The 19429-nt window shown below is 38.7% G+C and overlaps 1 protein-coding gene across 8 annotated transcripts in view; it reads right to left on the minus strand.

The window, feature by feature from the left end:
• The window catches only part of LOC150086883 (uncharacterized), a 791472-nt gene that overhangs the window by 232995 nt on the left and 539048 nt on the right, over nucleotides 1–19429 (minus strand). For all 8 annotated transcript variants that reach the window (XM_090371653.1, XM_090371652.1, XM_090371655.1 and 5 more), the window contains one exon: nucleotides 402–498. In XM_090371653.1, coding sequence (XP_090227779.1) covers nucleotides 402–498 — 97 coding nt within the window. The remainder of the gene's footprint in view (nucleotides 1–401; nucleotides 499–19429) is intronic.

A 19429-nucleotide genomic window follows, 5' to 3' on the forward strand; every position in this document is an offset into this window, starting at 1 on the left:
ACTTTGAAATCTCTGGCCCCTATAGTGTTCTGTATCACACCACAATGTACACTATGCGGAGATGGGGAATGGAATCCCATGATGCCGTTAAGACTCTAAACACTATATTTGCAGAAAACATTGCAATTTTTATTTGAGGATAATGACGATAATTAAGGGGTAAGGGGGTCTAATTCTGTTTTGCAAGAGTTATTTTAATTTTGTTCTTGTTTTGATAAATGATTTGAATTAATATTTTAGTTTTTTTTGTAGAATTTATATTGTTTTAATGTTTCTATAAATTAATGAAAATATTAAAAATCGTGTATTACTTCAACATCCAAAGGTGGTGCACTCTTGCACCACCTTGCACGATGCTGCCAGCACCCATGGTTATCGTTATGATAACTGTATTATCTTACCTTGAACAGTTTGGAGGTTTTCTTCCAGTTACCTTCAACATAAACATATGACGAAAAGGGTCGGAACTTTGATTTATATTCAGTTTTCTTTGTTTTTCTACAAAAAGAATAAAAATTATTATATTTTATGATTTATTTATGTTTAAAAATAGAATTCACTTGCTTTAGAACTCTTATAACTTTAAAATTTAAAAGGGTTGCTAAGCTTACAATAACTGATAAACACTAACAAAGTTATTATTAATTACTGTATAGGAGTAATGAATGCCAATTTCATTAGTGTATTTTAGGTACTGGAGATCTCTCAATAATATACAGTGTATCAGGGAAGAAATACAAGGAGAAGTTGAAAGTTTCTAGTCTCTCATAGAAGGAATGCTGGAAAGTTGCGAAAACCCATTTATTTTTCAATAAGTCTGCCCACCTTAAGTCAACACACTTTCTGGCATGATCCACTAGATTTTGTAACTTGCGCAAATAAAATTTTAAAAATTTTGAAACTAGTTGTTGACTACATCCATCACAGCAGTGTCACTGTCAAATTCCTGTCATTTCAAGTCCTTTTTGAGATTTGGAAATAGAAAATAGTCCTATGGAGCCAAATCCAATGATTAGAGCAGATTCTGTAATAGTATGAAGACCCACAGTCATGCAGTGCAAGGCTGTGTTAATGCTACAGCCAAACCAGTCGGGGACCTCACCCGAAGAGGGGACTCATTTTCAGCGTAAATATTTTCTAAAGTAGTGATAAAAATTTCTAATAATAATAATAGTTTTTAGGGATGACGGAAAATTATGTCAATGTATGAATGAATAATACTCCTTAAAAACAAGTTTTTTTTAAAAACCTATGTAGTATTTGTATTTATATGTATGTGTATAATATATACACACACACACATATACAGGGTGTCTCAAAAATATTGGTTTGTTTGTTTGTTGTTAGTTATTTGGTTTTTAGGAGCATTAGCAACTAAGGCCATATTGCTCCGGGGATATGCGGTGGTCATTCCCTGACCTTTCTGCATCCTCCATATTTGGTGGTCATGGGTTCGAACCCTTGTCTACTCAAGAAGCGTGTGCTACGCACTGCTGCTCCTGCTCACCTGGCTACGGAGACACCTAAAAAAAAAAAAAAAAAAAATGGTACAAACGTTCAGGGGAGGTAGGTGACATCTAAAAGAATGCGAATCGCATAGGAACCCATAACTGGAAACGTCACAGGAAAGTAGTAGCAGAGGCACAAGAAGCAGAAATGACACAAGACAGTAATTAGTGGCAAACATTTATTTGACATAATATTAACAATGGAGTATGAGATGGATGCATTTCATGATGTTACAACAGATGCTTGAAGGTTCCACCATGAGACGCGATGTATGCGTGACACCGACGCAGCATGGATTGGCAGACAAGGTCGAACACACATGGAGTTTCTTTGACAGTAGCAGCAGCGCAGACGAGTCTCGCCACGAGATCCATTTCCATCTCCACAGGCGATTCATACACAATAGATTTGAGGGTCCTCCACAGAAATAAATCAAGGCTCGATAAATCAGGTGGGGGGGCAGGCAACGGGTCCACCACGGCCAATCCATCAATGCCCAAAATGCCTGATGCAGTCTGAATCACAAATGCTGTGGGTGCCAGTGCATTTCCTTGATGCAAGATGACTCCTTTGGCCACTTTCCCATGCCTCTTGAGCTTCAATTACTAATGGAACTGTCTCAGTAGGTCAGAATAATACTCAGCATTGATAGTGGCATCTTGTTCCAGAAAATCAAACATGTTCCTTCAGGATCTCACAGATTGAACCAATACTGAGCTCGAGGAGATTATGAGATCTACCAGGATAATGATGTTGTTGTTGTGCTTGGATTTTTCTGGTGCAAAGGCCATATTGTACCTATCATAGTAGTTAATACTAATTTTATTGACTTCTATGGAAGCAGTTAGAAACGGTTATATAAACCTATTCATTTCAGAAAGAAGAAAAATTCTGTAAGGTTTGAATTTTTGCCTATGATATGGCTAAGTGACAATTCCTGTAAGTTTGAGAGAGAAGTGAATGAAATTAGATGGGAATTGTTATACAAGGAGCATTCCAGGAGTATATGTTTTATTGTGAGTGGCCTGTGGCAATGTGAACACTGTGGAGGGTCATTACCTGATAACAGGAATAGATGGGTCAAATGAGTGTGGCCTATTCGGGCTCTGGTCAGGACTACCTCTTCTTGTCTGTTTGTGTGGAAATTGGAAGGCCATAATTGTGGTACAGGTTTAATTTCAAAGAGTTTGTTATGAATATGCATTTGCCACTGAAGTATCCATCATTCCTTATATATATTTCATATATGCATTTTGTAATCACTGAACGGGACCAGAAAATTCATTGGAGCTGTGCTGGTTGCATGCTTGGCAGCATTATTTGCAATTTCATTTCCTGGTATTCCAGTATGGCCTGGGATCCAGCAGAAGACAACCTTTTGCTGATTATCTCTGAGACAAATCAACTCTGTTCTGAGGTGTAGTAATGGATGAGTAGGTGGGGAAATCTTTTGCATCTGTGTAGTCTGTGTAGATTATGCTCTTTTCTATTGAGAGATGGAAAATATTTTCCAGAGCAAGCTTTATGGCATATAATTAGTGGTGTATCTACTGCATTCTGTCGGAAGTGATACAGAAATGATAGTGTCATGGAATACCACTGCTGCACCTGATCCACTCTCGGACTTCGATCCATCAGTATATATTTTAGCAAAGTCAGGATAACATTGTATATATGTAATGTGTATATATGCAATGTGCAGCTGTTGGATGTTAATACCCATTAAAGAGTGTTTTCCCCATTGGTGGAAATAATTGTCACAAGATGGAATGATGACAGACCATGGAGGAACGTGATCTAAGGTTCTTGGTGGACTTTGAGTTGTATATTCCAGTTTTCTGCTAGTTCCATTAACCTAATACCTGCAGGCCTAGTTACTTGTGGTTTGTTTCTATAAAAGGTTGTGAGTTGTGGATCATTAAATATTGACCAATTAGGATCAGTCGACTGGCTTTGGATCTTGGTTGCGTAATAACATCTTTCTTCTGATGTTTATAGAGACTTTGCACTGGAGATGTTCTGAACGCAGCTAGAGCTATTCTAAGAGCTGAATGTTGAATAGGGTTGAGGCGAGATAAAGCAGTTTCCCTAGCAGAGTCAAAGACAGGCACGCCATAATCCAGATGAGATCTGATTATGGATCTATATAATTGAAGCAAGGTGTAACGATTCACTCCCCAGGTTGTTGCTGATAAGGCTCTGAGTATGTTCATTTTTTTTTTTTTTTTTTTGACAAGCTCTCCGGAGATGTTCAATGTGTTTTTGATAGTTTAACTTGCCGTCAAAAATTAGCCAAACAGATGAATACTATTTGCTATTGGAATAGGATGGTTATCTAATTGGAGTTCAGGATCAGGATTCACTTCTATGGTACTAAAGTGAATGGCAGTAGATTTCTGGCTGGATAGTCTGTAACGGTTTTGTGTCATCCAAATTTGGATCTGATTTATTGATATCTGCAATTGTCTCTCAATATAGTTTGTTTTGAGAGTGGCAGGAGATTGTGAGATCATCGGCATAAAGATATGAGCCCACTGTTTTTGGAATGATTTCAGTTAAGTAATTAATTCTAATTGCGAATAGAGTGGCGCTGAGAACGAACCCTTAAGGGATTCCTTCTTCCTGGACAAAGTTTTTAGAGAGAGTGCCCCGATAACGAACTTGAAAGGATTTTTGTTGAAGGAAATTTTGGATGAAATATGGTAAATTTCCTCTCAGGCTAAGAGAATGTAGATCCTTTATAATACCAACACGCCATGTGGTGTCAAAGGCTTTCTCAATATCCAGACAGAACATAAGAGATGCTCCTTTTTTGATTAATGCATTTCTGATGTTTGCTTCGGCTTTGAGGCACCTCCGTAGCCAGGTGGGAAGGAGCAGCAGTGCGTAGCACACGCTTCTTGATTAGACCGGGGTTCGAGCCCGTCACCACCAAATACAGAGGATGCGGAAAGGTCAGGGAATGACCACCGCACCGGAGCAATATGGCCTTAGTTGCTAATGCTCCTAAAAAAAAACCAAATAACAACAATAATAATAACAAGCTTCGGCTTTAATCATAAGGTCCAATGATGATAGATTTTTTCTGAATCCAAATTGATTGTTATTGATTAAATTTTGGGACTCAAGATACCAAGTCAGACAGCGATGAATCATTTTTTCGAGGGTTTTGCTCATACAGCTGGTAACGGAAATTGGTCTGTAGTTATGAGGAACAGAATAGTCTTTATCAGGTTTTGGGATAGCCAGAACGTAGGAATGATGCCAGGAGCTTGGGAACATATGTTCAGTGAATATTTGATTGAAGACGATGAGCAGTGATGAGTGTGACTTTGGATCTAAATTTTTGAGCATTATATAAAATATCCCATCAGGGCCAGTGACACTGTTCCTTGTGTTGGTAAGAGCATGCTGCAGTTCAACCATGGTGAATGGTTGATTATATGTTGATGCACATCTGTCAGTGAAATTCAGTTTGGATTTTTCAGTTACATCTTTAATTTTCTGAAATGATTGGTCATAAGCAGTTGAGGAAGACAACTGAGAAAATACAGATCCTAGTGCATTTGCAATTTCTGCAAGTGTAGAGAGTTCCTGTCCATTCCAGTTAATTAGTGGAGTAGAAGTTGGAGGAATTTTGCCATTTAACAATTCCAGATCAGTCTGATGTCTGTATTTTTATTAACTGAGGAAGCAAATTTAATCCAAGATTCTTTTTTTGCTTTCCGTCTGATATAACGGGCTCTTGCTCTAAGTATCTTATAATTCATCAGATTAGAAGTGGTTGGATGTTTGTGGAATTGATTCCATGTTTTGTTTTTCTCTTTTTTTGCATTGTTGTCCTCTTTGTTCCACCAATAATTTAATTTTCGCCTTTTCCTAACTTGGTATTGTGGAATGGCAGCGGTTGCAGCTGTTAGAATTTGGTTTGTTATATGTTCAATATCATGGTTGATAGAAGAGCACTGTATAATATGGTTGTCGACTGACACAAGCCTGCTGTATTTTATCCAATCAACCTTTGGAAATTTCCATTTTACTGGATTATCTCTTGGTAATGAACAGGAAGTTTGAACTTTGCATATTATTGGGAAATGATCGCTGAGTGAGGATTAAGAGTTACCCACTTGATACTTGGATAGAGCACTAGAGAGCAAATGGTAAGGTCTATTGTGGAGGTTGATCCGGTAGGAAAATGAACATAGGTAGGAGAGCCAGTATTCAACAATGTTAAATCCTGTCTGTCTATCAACATTTAAATAAGCTTTCCACGCTTGTCTAAGATGGAGGAACCCCATAATAGGTTGTTGTTATTTTGGTTTTTAGGAGCATTAGCAACTAAGGACATATTGCTCTGGGGATATGCGGTGGTCATTTTCTGACCTTTCCGCATCCTCAGTATTTGGTGGTCATGGGCTCGAACACTGATCTAATCAAGAAGCATGTGCTATGCACTGCTGCTCCTGCCCACCTGGCTACGGAGGCGCCCCCATAATATGTGGTGAGCATTAAAGTCACCTAGTAGACAGAAGGGAACTGGTAGTTGCAACACAAGATCTTTGATTTCCTGAATAGAATATGGACAATTAGGTGGAAGATAAATTGAGACCAATGTAACAGTGATTCCAATTACTATGCGTGTGGCAACAGCTTCTAAAGAGGTTTGCAATGGAATGCATCTGGAGGGAACTCTTGAGTCCAACAGGATGCTTACTTATTAGTGTCAGATCTATCTTGTCTGAAGATAGTGTAATTTCTGACTGTAGTGGAAACTTGGGGCATCAAGTTGGTTTCTTGTAGGCACATGGCAACAGGATTGAAGCAGTGAATTAGTTCACTGATATCATCGATGTTGCTACAAAAACCTCTACAATTCCACTGAATGATGTGTTCCATTATTTGGTTTTGTTTGTGGAAGATGTATCTGACTGCTTTTTATAAGCTGATTGTTTATGATGGTCTGGTTTTGATTTTTATTTTCAGGGAAAAGTGGGACGTCCTGATTCATTGCTATCATCCATATCAACTTCTGCGTATATTTCGAGCAGTTCTTCTTGACCGATAGTATCATCTGTATCCATGCTTGTTAGGCATGATTCTTTCATCTCAACAGGATAGAATCTTTGCAAATTTTCTGCTACATGACAATGCGGAGGACTCTGGGATGGAATTGTGAGTGGCATATTATTGCTTTGGTCTACTGAATTTGGTTTAAATGGATGCTGGACCAAGAGTACTGATCGAGCCCAGTCTGATATTGATATTTTTGGAGAGATGGATACTTCTGTCTGACATGCCACTGATTCGTGTCTATGAATGGTAGAAGCATAAGTGCATTTTGGTATACTTAAGTTGACATGTTTTTTCGCTTCTTGGTAAGAGACTTTTTTTTCAATTTTATATTTTTGTATTTTTTTTCCTATCTTCCATAGTTCACAATCTTTGGAGTAAGCTGGATGCTTGCCACTACAATTAGGACACTGTGGTGTTGGAGCCTTGCATTCTGCTTGCGGGTGAGTTTTGCAGCCGCAGTTTGGACATATAGCATCTCCATGGCATGCTGTCTGAGAATGGCCGAACTTTTGACATTTATAACATCTAAGCGGATTTGGGGTATATGGCCTAATGCGGGAACAGTGAGTTACTGAATTCTGTGCTCTGATAAAATATTCAAATATCAAAGTAAATCTGAAAGGATTATTGTTCAATTCACAACAAGCCTAATCACACTCATACTTTTTCAAGTTATGCAGGAGAATCTAATATAGATATAACGATGACAAACTCTCACTTTGATTTGTGGCTTCCTGATTGGACTGTGTATACGGACTGGTGTACCAGTGACCATAGAGTCATCTATTATATGCTTTCCCCTGATTCTGCCGTTCCATCTTCATACACTTTGTCAGTCAGAATTAATAAGATTTTCCATCAGAAATATTGACTCTTTCATTCTTCTGGACCTTGACGAACAGAAACTTACTTCTTTTGAAACCTCACCTATTTCTCATCAAGTGAACTATATTCAAAATGCTATAATAAAAGCGTCATATAAGTCTTTTAGGAAAAAGAGGATTAATCAGAAAATGTGTTCAGGGTGAATGCAGCAGTTATCCCAGTTAAGAAGGCAAGTTCATCGAGCCCATAGGTATTAACCAAAGGACAAGAATAATTGAATAACCTACTGGTAGAACAGGATCTGCTTTCAAGGAGTCAATATGGGTTCTGTCCCAGACGTTCCTGCGAAGATGCTCTTGTGGACTTTGTCTCTTCAGTTCAAAACTCGATACATAAATATACCCTGAGCATTTTCATCGACTTCGAGAGCGCCTTCGACTCCCTTTGGTGGGAGAGCACCCTGGAGTGTCTGCGATCGGCTAGGTGCTCCAACCACCTTTACTTTTAAATCCATAATTACTTTGCCAATAGAACCATAATAGTCAAGGCTAAACATAGCCAAGTATCAAGATCAGTATCTAGAGGGTGCCCACAGGGCTCTATATTGGGTCCTTTTACATGGAACATGGTGCTGAGCAGTGGCTCTCCCAATCTTTCTTTCAAGAACGTCAAAATAATAGCGTATGCAGACAATCTCACCATCTTGGTAAATGGTAACTCTAGGGTCGATCTTGAAACTACCACAAATTTTGTTCTCCAGGATCTCTACAATTGGACTGTGACCAATAAGCTTAAAATCAGCTTGTCAAAAACAAAGATGACGATTCTTGGATCAAAGTTGGATATCTCTCGTCCTTCGTTGATCAAGATCAACAACATTCAACCCCCATAGTTAAAGAGAACAAGGTTCTAGGAGTGGTAATTGATTCCAGTCTCAATTTTATTCCTCACTTGACAAACGTATCACCTAAAATACGTAGATTTACTGGTGCAATTGTTAGGGTGTCCTGTGTTGAATGGGGTCGCTCTAGAAAAGCTTTAAGGATCTATTACAATGCAGTTTTCCTCCCTCTGATCACGCATGCTGCCAGTGTGTGGTTTCACAGTGCACGGCTGAAACACTTCAAAGCAAAACTCGTCTCCTTGCAGAGAACCATCTTGCGATGTATAATTAAGGCATGCAGGACAGTCTCGATGCAAGCTCTGCAAGTACTAGCCGGAACATTACCTTTAGACTTGCAAGTTACTTATAGAGGATTTTTATACAGACTGAAAAACCAGATTGAGACCGAATTTCCTGGAATAACCATCAACCTTCAATATGATACTAAAAGAGAAAGGAGACTGTGGAATGAGTAAGTTAATATCTGGCAGTCTCGATGGGATATAGCTCCTGTTGGTGCAACAATGAGAAAATTTATATCACAAGTTTCATTTCTCCTTGACAAACGTGTTCGATTGTGGTTCTGAATGGACATATTCACATCCTACCTGTTGACAGGACATGGATCAATGAACCAGTCTTTTTAGGTTCAATTTATCACAAACAGACCTCTGTTTGTGTGGATCACCAGAGAGTTGGGATTACATCTTGTATCACTGCTCCCTGTACTACGACGATCTCACACTTCCTCTTCATGCACTTACTAATTTTCAACCAGGACAGGAGTCGTCTCTGCTTAAAAGCTCGGATTCATATTTGATTCTTCAGGCTTTCGCTCAAGGTGTATTTCTTCAAAGGCGTTCAGTGTTGACAGATCTCAACAGTATGCAGCACAATGGTCCTGCTGATGCATAGCTGGTTAGTTCTCCTTTAATAATGGTTATATAAACTCAAATCCTCAAGAAATGAAATTTTTCCTCGGCCTGCAGACAAAATTAAGTGCTTTTCTTTCTCGTTTTTTTTTTTTTTTTTAGCAGCATCACTATTTTTTTATTTTTATTTGTTTACTTATTTATTTACTTCTTTTTTTTATATTTTTTATTTTTATTATTTTTTTTATTTTAGCAGCACCTTCTTTCTTTTCATATTACTTATTTTTATTTTATTTACTTTTTATTATTATTTTTTGTATCATACATGTTTTATTTTATTTTCTTTATTTTCTTCTACTTCATTTATTATTTCATTTTTATTCATTTCTTTCCCATATCCAGCACCATGGGTCGTAGTTTTTTTTTTCCCCCTCTGGAATGGACCCCCAGAGGATCCTGGCCTAACTTCTGGCAACACCAGGTGGGTCAGAGTCTGTTTGTTATTTTGTTTTTAGGAGCATTAGCAACTAAGGCCATATTGCTCTGGGGATATGCAGTGGTCATTCCCTGACCTTTCTGCATCCTCCGTATTTGGTGGTCACAGGCTCGAACCCTGGTCTAATAAAGAAGCATGTGCTACGCACTGCTGCTCCTGCCCACCTGGCTACGGAGGTGCCAGGTCAAAGTCTCTTTTGAGACAGTACATGCTTTACAGGGAATGGCCCACCTTCCCGTGGTGTGGACGAGTAGCCAGAATCATCTGTCCAGGTGACTGATTCTTCTGGGTAGCCAAGTGGCCAGAACAGAATATACACATAATACACAAAAACCTACATCATTCACATTTCTGGCCCTTTATAGTGTGGTACTATTCTTCACAGAGATACGAGGCAGAGTTGAACTGTTTGTTTGTTTGTTATTTGGTTTTTAGGAGCATTAGCAACTAAGGCCATATTGCTCCTGGATATGCGGTGGTCATTCCCTGATCTTTCTGCATCCTCCGCACTGCTGCTCCTTCCCACCTGGCTACGGAGGCGCCGCAGAGTTGAACTGACATTATAGGAGCCGCCCTTTACATATACACATGTCCATACGTCAACATATGGCCTAATGCGGCAATTCAAGTAACCTGCTTTGACAGAACCCAGTAGATTTGGAGTACTGAAAGTTAAGATTATGTTTTGCGTGGGAGTTAAGTTGCCATCTTTTCTGATCATGATTCGTTTTGCATGAGGCACATTTTGATCTTTTAGCTTCTGGACAATTTCTTCCTCAGATACGTTTAATAGATTCCATTTGAAGATCACTCCCCTTGGAAGAATTCAGTGTGTTGTGTGGGGTAACCTGAATTGGTATTCCACTTAAAGAAGTAAGTTGTAGTAGTAACTCAATGTCTTGAGTGAGATGTCTCTATTAGTAAATCTCCTGATTGAAGATGTTTAACCATTTTTGGTGAACCTGCAGCATTTTTTAGACATCTCTGGATGATGAAAGGGGAGAGCTTGCTCACAGGTTGGGATGACAAAGAGTGTACTATGAGGAAAGCTGGAGATTCCTGCTTCCTAGTGTCCTTTTTAAGTCTCTTTGAAAGAGAGAAGTCATGGTTGGAGTCATTTTCATGTTGAGAGCTCTTGGGCTCTAAGCATGGAAATACATCAGTTTCAATTTCTGCTCCTTTTATCCAGCCCTGAGGGATGGATTTTTCCCCAGGTTACCGGTCCCACCATGTGGAAGCAGGAGCTGTGCCACCAGTGACCAAGCAGTTTTTGAAGTTAGTAGAGTGATTAGTATTTGATATAAAGACTAGGAAAAGAAAGGTGGATTCCCTTTCTGGGTTCTTACTTTTGACTTTGCAAGCAAAGAACCACTTGATGTGAACACAAGAGAAGAAAATCACACAAGAAATAAAACTATATTGTTTTCAAAGAGCACTCTATGAATTGCACAGAGAAAAATGCTTGGCATTATTGCTTGCCACTTGGGGCCAGGATAATGATGACCAGGAGCCACCAACACTACCCAAAGTTGCCCACCACAGCCAGGAAAGAAGGAGGGGTTTGATAGACCTCATTGAACAACAAAAGAAAATGACTGATTGATAGACCTCATTGAACAACAAAAGAAAATGACTGATTACGAAAGAACCCAAGGAATTACTTCCAAGAAAACATGATTTAATCACAAGTGCCAATCTACTAAGCAATAAGGAAGATAAACTAATGGGAACATTTTATTGTTCAACCTCAACAGTGAGACCTCACTCACACAGACAGATCAAACAAAGACAGAAAAATGGGCAAAGAAAGACACTACAATGACCTCCATCAAGATTACATAGAAGAGACAGCTTCCAATACATGGCTCATGAGCAGGACTGAAGGATTCATGCTTGCCATCCAAGACCAGTTAATTCACACCAGGAAATACATTGCCAAGGACCCCGGAGTGACAGATGACATGTGTTGATAATGCCACCTGGCCTCTGAAACAATCCAGAAAATCACCATGGGGGATTGAGGGTGATCACTCAGATGGAGTACACTCAGAAATTACCAGGACATACTACAGAATAATACACTGGGGAAAAAATACATGTAGATCAAATAAAGTGTACTGAATTACAAGTATGAACCCCAGGCTGTACGAGAGACCCATATTCACAAACCATATTGGGATTGTGTCGTAACAATGGAAAAGACAGTCCCACACAACAAGCCAGACAAAACCCTTATTGACAGGAAGGAAATGAACCTACCTAACCGACATAGTGGTGCCCAACACCAGCAACCTCCAGAAAACCTACAAGGAAAAGACCAGGAAGTACACAGATCTAAGACAGAAAGTCAAAGAAATGTGGCATAGGGAACAAGTAATGACCATCCCAATCACTGTGTGAACTAGTGGAATGGTGTCAAAGAGCCTCCATAAGAACCTAGCAGCAACATGCCTCCTCTTACATGGAACTTTGCAAAGTTGCAATCCTGAACACCTGTAATGTAGTCAGAAAGTTCCTTGACCAACAGTAATATTAATAATAAAATTTGATGGGTCAGTCTGAAAAGTCGGATTCTCCCGAGAAAGACAGTGGAGCAAATTGCGCTGTCTCCTGTATGGCTACCACAGGAGACGGGCAAAAACATCCAGCCATACCAACTGGAAGTGCTTCCTGCACAACTGCGCTAGTGACCACCCAGGGAGGAAGAAAATGCCAAAGCATGAAGTGGAGCATCGAAATGAATACGTTCATCATGTGAGACTCTGATATGATAATGTACAGGTCGAGACTATATACCAAGTGGTTGGAATGATTCCAACACATCATCACGAAGAAGCTGATAGAAACTGCAATCTTGGAAAAAATCAAGCAGGATGTGAGAGATCAAGAACAAAGAATATGGTCAATATGGAACCAGAGGAGGAAGAACATACTACTACTGAACCAGAGGAGAAAGAGCATGAAGAAATGCAATCCACAGCAACTGAAGTAGAAAGGGTCATGATATACAGAATAGAAGATGAGTGGAAGAAAGTCCTAACAGAATTCAAAGGAATGGATCCCACAAAGACCCATGTGATACTGAAGCAGAGAAGCAAATAATACCGTATTACATCAAAAATGATGCAACACTGGAGGCCACCCATACAGCTTTATACTGTGCTGCCATAGCAGCCTAGTGGCTGCTATGGCAGCACAGTATAAAGCAATTGCTATTCTATTATCAGCCACTAGGATTAATGAAGAGAAACGAGAGACCAGCAGCAGCAGAACCAAAAACAGAAGGAACCGCCAGCTTGGGAAAGAAGACTTCAGCAGAAGATAGAAGAATAAAGGCCGACCGGGCTAGCCAGGTGGGTAAAGTGCCTACCTGGCAACCCAAATGTCACGGGTTCGAATCCTGCCTCGGGCTTGGATCAGAGTAAAATGCAAAAACTTTGCAAGGTGCATTATGGCCACAGAAGCCAATGTGTCAACAACTAAAAAAGAAAGAAGAAGAAAGAGTCAGGTCAATTGACCCAGTACCAATGGGGTAACAGGAGTAAGAAATTTATCAGAAAAGTGAAGAGCATCTTCAAGAGAGACAGCATCCACAGCAAACACAGGACCAAAAATCAGAGAATACTTGGCCACATTGAAGCAGAACTTCCTTGCACTCAACAAGAGACTACTCCGGTAAAAAAGAGAGCTCCCAGAGGAAAATAAACAATCAAATCTTCGATGAGGATCAAAGAGCCTTCTACAGGAGTCTCAGAGAAGATGGGAAAGAAGGGAATGCACCACCCAAGCAGAAGACGATTGAGGAGTTCTGGAGCAACGTATGGAGCAGGGAAGTATGACATAACAGACCTGAACTAGAATGGAATTGAATTGAACCACTGAATTGAACTAGAATGGAAGAAAACCAAGGAACTACAAGAGATGAGAGAGTGGGAGATTCATGAGAAAGAAGTAAAACAGTCCATCAAGAACTCCCACATGAGGTGAACCCCAGGAATAGATAACGTCCACAACTACTGGCACAAGAAGCTCATTTGCACACACAAACACCTGGCAGAGCAGTTCCCCTGAAAGATAAGGCAGCCAGAGACAATCCCAAAGTTTCTCACTCAAGGAATCAAATACAGGCCAATCACCTGCCTCCCAATGATGTACAAGATCCTGACCAGCTGCATAACCAAGAAGATATCAGCCCACTTGGAGAGACAGAACATAATGGCCGAACAGCAGAAAGAATGCAAGCGGATGAGCAAAGGATGCAAAGAGAACTTCACCACAGATGACATGGTTATAGAGCAAGCCTACAAGAAGTGCTGCAACCTGTACACAGCCTACATCGATTACTGCAAGGCCTTTGACTCTATGCCTCATAGCTGGCTAATAGAGACATTGAATGTCTACAAAGTCAATCCAATAGTCATAAACTTCCTAGGAGCAATGATGGTGAAATGGAGTACCACCATTAAGATCGAGAACATCACAACCAGACCAAATATTTCAGGGTGATGGCTTCAGCCCACTGTGGTTCTGTCTAGCACTTAACCCACTATCCACCATGCTCAACAGCAGCAAGTACGGATATAACCTCAAAGAAGGTTATATCCACCTGATTTATATGGATGATATCAAGCTCTATGCAGCAACTGAGAAGCAACTTCAGCAACTACTCTGGATTACCAAAGAATTCAGAATTATATCAGGGCTTATAATACTGAGATTCCGGGATCCTGGAAATGTTTTTTCAAGATTTGAAATCTCCCACTCTCTCATCTCTTGTAGTTCCTTGGTTTTCTTCCATGCTAGTTCAATCCAGTGGGCCCGGCTGTTATGCCATACTTCCTTGCTCCAGAACTCCTCAATCATCTTCTGCTTGGGTGGTGCATTCCCTTCTTTCCCATCTTCTCTGATACAAAAATAACAGTTTTTCAGTACTAATTTTAAAAAATTATTGTTTATGTTTTATTCACACAAACGCTATAAAATTGACAACAATAAATCATGAATATTACAGAATGTGTAACAAAGGGATTGTCATACACAATACAAATGTAACGGAAAGCTAAAAATGTCATGAAACTAAGACATAAAATATTTACAAATATATTTCTCTTAGTAAGAAATATTTACTGTGTGGAAGTAAAGCACTTAAGGAATAATGAAAACATCATTATGGAAATATTTCCATTAGTGGGAGTAGGCCTGGTAGGGCACTTAAGGAATGCGGTAAACAATGGCATGGCAGGTGCAGAAGGGTTAAAATTAAAAGCTTCTAAACAATAGTTCATTCCCTCTATTACACCACTACTTGAGGATGCAACACACTGCATTCTGGAAAGGGCTTCAGTATGGAGCAGCTCAAATGTATTGTCAGCAGGTGATCTAGAGATAAAAGATGAAAGAGTCTTGTTGTGTGGGAAAAACATTGTTTTTCCACCAAAGGAAGAAGAGCGAGTTTAAAGAATAACATCACGACTGGGTCAGGTTTAAATTAGATATGCAGAGATACGTAAATGAAAAGGAAATAAATAAGGTTCTCGCACCAAAAGAGTGGGTTGTGGCTGTTGTTCAGAGGGGTTGCAGACTTACAGTGGTAGTTCTGGGTTCAGTTCAGGGTCCAGTTCTGGGAGTGTCCCGTTATATAGTGAAGAGTTCCACCAGGAATTTGAAGATATTCCTGTGCCAGAAGTTAATCCGGAAGCTGAGTATAACAAGCCAATCAGATAGTGCCCTGGCTTCTACTACTGCTGTGGTAATTTCCTTCAGTATTAACAGAGAACTGTTCCCGAAATAAGACAGTACTGGAAGAGCTGCACAGCAGAATTCAATTAAGAAGAAAGACTTCACAGCACTCCTTGGAAGGAATCTGCACAAAAGAATCCCACTGTGAAAAAAAAAGAAGGTAAGTCCTCTGAACTGTGTTGTATTGAAAAGGATGCTTAGATAAAACTAATTATTTTAAAGTAAGGATGAATTTGAAGAAATTACAAGAAATTTACATAAATGTTTAGTATTGAGTTGGTTTATTGGATGAAGTTGAAAAGAAAATTGGTACTGTTAAATTAAGTACACGTAACCCTCATATAAGACAGTAGTTAGGTTTCTATAAAATCTCGTGTAGTAACAAAAATACACCATTTCATTAACAAAATATTAACAAAACTGACAAAAATACACCATTCTAGATTTTATGTATCTTCTTATTTAAAAAATCAATAATCTTGGTTTGTTTGCTTTTGCTTGATCTTTGTAATTTTTCATCGCATGGAACTAAGCTCCCTTTTGAACTTTGGGCTCCTTTCAGTCGAAGAATCTGAAATCAAAAAATATCATTCTAATTGCACGGCTAACTTTATGCCTTTCTGTATACTTTTTAGTGTCAAATTTGTAAGTTCAAATTTTCATCTGCGCTACCATCCTCTGAATTCATTTTGTTTGTCTCCGATGCCATTTCCATCAAATCCGCTTCAATGGCCTCTTTTTCTACCAATAATTCTTGAACATCTTCAGTAATCATATCTTTTTCTTAGGAGCATCAGCAATTAAGGCAATGTTGCTCTGTATGTTCAAATTGCATGTGTTCTGAGGTTGATTTTCTATTTTTCTTAACGAAAAACCATGCTATCTTTCGCCAACTAACTCAGCCACGTTGTGAAAAAGACCATTGTATAATTCCTACCATCATCAACAGGATTCAAACTTAGGTCTTTTCCACCCAGTGTGGGGATGACTGTGATTCTACCAACTGTGCTACCCACAAGGGCTTCAGTATTCAATATCATCAAAACCTTTCCCTCCTACCAACTTAGCAAGTTCTCCTAATTTCATTTTCTGTCAAATTCAACCATATTTTCAGAATGAACTGACTCTGGCCATACGTTTTTCCAACATGCATTTAATGTTGACAGTTTTACTTCTTTGAGTGATAAAGTTACGATTCCGATACAGTCCACAATTTAAAAATGTTTCCATGCCTCCACCACTTCAATTTTCCATCAATTCAATTCGGAATCAATTTTTTCCAAAATCCATTGTAACAATTTTCTGATGTAATGAGTTTCAAAGGTGGATATCATGCCTTGATCTAATTAAAGAAGTTGTACTAGGTAGCAGGAACATTACTTCAATGTTTGGATGACTTAAATCTTTTGGCTGGCCTGGCACATTATCCAATAGCAATAAAAATTTGAAATCTAGATTGTTCCACAAGTTCAACAGCACGGGAATTAACCAATAATTTTTTTTGGCATAACGATTAGCGAGCCAAAAGCAGGGATTCACAAAAAAGAATGGAAATGTTGAAAAATTACATCCAACATAATTGCAGGGTTTTCCCTGTACAAAAGCTCAAAAATACCATCTTATGTGAGGTTGCCACAATTCTCTAACTGCGTCAGAGCGAAACCGTGTTATATAAGTACTGTTTTTTATGAGGATTGCCGCACTTTATCAATCGTGTGAGAGTGAAACCATGTTGTAAACGTACCATGTTATACGGGGATTGCCTGTATATGGAATTGTTAATATTAAGCCAGCTTATAGATTGCTCTTGTGAAGAGAACTGATATTGTTAATTAAGAGAAATATGAGGAAGTGATTAAGATTGAATTAGTTTATAATGTTTGCAGCTGTAGAGAGAGTTGATATTGTTAATTGAGAGAAATTATGGAAATGATAGCATGTATTAACAGATTAAATGAGAAAAATTAATAGATAGATATAAATGAATACCAATTATGTGTATACTTATAAGTAGTTTTGTTTGATAAATGAGTTTTGTTTTATAATATTTGTGTCGTTGCTCATGAGAAACTATGGGAAAATCCCTCAGCATCTGCAAATTCTGATTTTTTAACGCAGTCAGGTAGCTTGTGGGCCTTAGTGCTTGAGGGGAGCTGCTGTATGAAAATCATAACAATGGCCACTGACGGCAATACTAAGGTACAGGGAAATAAAAATTAATAAATAAATAAATAACCAAATCTTGGATTTGGTTATTTATTTATTTACTTATTTATTTTAAAAAACCAAATCTTGGATTTGGTTTCCACACCAAGCTTAAACATCAATCCCTTTCTTTCGTTAATACGGATATAGTGCCATAAAAAGTCAAAAATAAAATAAGATTTTTTGAAGACAAGGAAATGGGGGGGGGGGGAACTACAACATGTCTACGATTATCACAGTACAATAGCACCAACCAGCACAGAATCCAAAACGACGTTTTCTGCTGCTAATTAAATATGTACCAAAATTAGATCCAGTTTAAGTGATAACACTATTGATTGCTTATGTTTCTTAAGAGCTCCCTTTATTCGGACAGGTAGTGCGGATGCTTAGACAACCAAATTTGCAGTTTCGATATGTATATTTTTTTGTTTTTAGAATAATTGTATGTTTAATAATTTTTTGTTAGAATATTTATTATTGTAATAAAAGTTTGATTTAAAACGAATTCAAGTAATTACTTGTTTTTTTTCTTACTTTATTGCACCTAATATCTAAGGCTTTTGTGGATTTATTGGATGATTGTTTTCTACATCAGCATGTTCAGGAGAGAGAGAGAGAGAGAGAGAGAGAGAGAGAGAGAGAGAGAGAGAGAGAGAGAGAGAGAGAGAGAGAGAGAAATACTCTTGATCTGATTATCAGTAGTGATTCTTCATGCATTAAGAATCTGCAGACAAAGGAACCAATAGGTGACAGTGATCACAGTGTGCTGCAGTGGGATTTACTCAAAGAGGTAACTACTATCAAGGATAAAGGGAAGGTTGTTGTTGTTATTTGGTTTTTAGGAGCATTAGCAACTAAGGCCATATTGCTCTGGGATATGCGGTGGTCATTCCCTGATTTTTCCGCATCCTCCGTATTTGGTGGTGATGGGCTCGAACCCTGATCTAATCAAGAAGCGTGTGCTACGCACTGCTGCTCCTTCCCACTTGTCTATGGAGGCGCCGGTAAAGGGAAGGGATTTTGCTTTCATAAAGGTGACTACAGAGGTCTGAGACAGTATTTAAATTCTATATGATGGAACCAACTGATGATGTTACCAACAGCAAATTCAAAATGGGAAGCATTCAAAGAATTAATCTTGGAAGCTACTAAAATTTTCATACCAACTAAGAAATATTGTTCAAGATTTAGGCCCAAATGGGTATCAGATGAACTAATTAGACATGTGGCAGAGAAGAAAAATGCATGGAATATATATAAATTAATGGCCAACATGGAAGCCTACGATAGATATAAGCTGGTCTGTAACCAAGTCACAAAGGAGGTTAGGCAAGCAAAGGCAGATTATGAGAAATCTTTGGCAAAAGATACAAAGAAAAACAGCAAAGAGTTCTTTACCTATGTAAACTCGAGAAGAAAGAGATGAATCAGATGAATGGATATACACTAGATATCCATTGTTCAACTGTTGATGATCCTGCTCAGGTGGTTAACAAACTAAATGAGTATTTTGTGTCTACATTCACACATGGAGTTATTCAGGGAGGGGAATGTCAGAGGTGAACTAAACTTTGGCAGTGAGCTAGATGATTTTGTAATAACTGAGTGGAAATTGAAGGAGAAATTGTTGAAAATAAACATAATAAGGACACCTAGGGTGGATGGGATCTATCCAGTTATATTAAAGGAGGCAGCAAAGGAAGTAAGCAAACCCTGAGCCATAATTATGAGAGCTTCCTTGGAATCAGGGGAGGTACCCATGGACTGGAGATGTGCAAATGTTACCCCAATTCACAAAGAGGGATCAAAGGGTGACAAGTAATT

Source organism: Mastigoproctus giganteus, chromosome 4 (genome assembly GCF_048544385.1).
Source record: "Mastigoproctus giganteus isolate SK-2022 chromosome 4, ASM4854438v1, whole genome shotgun sequence".
NCBI classification, from domain to species: Eukaryota; Metazoa; Arthropoda; class Arachnida; order Uropygi; family Thelyphonidae; genus Mastigoproctus; species Mastigoproctus giganteus.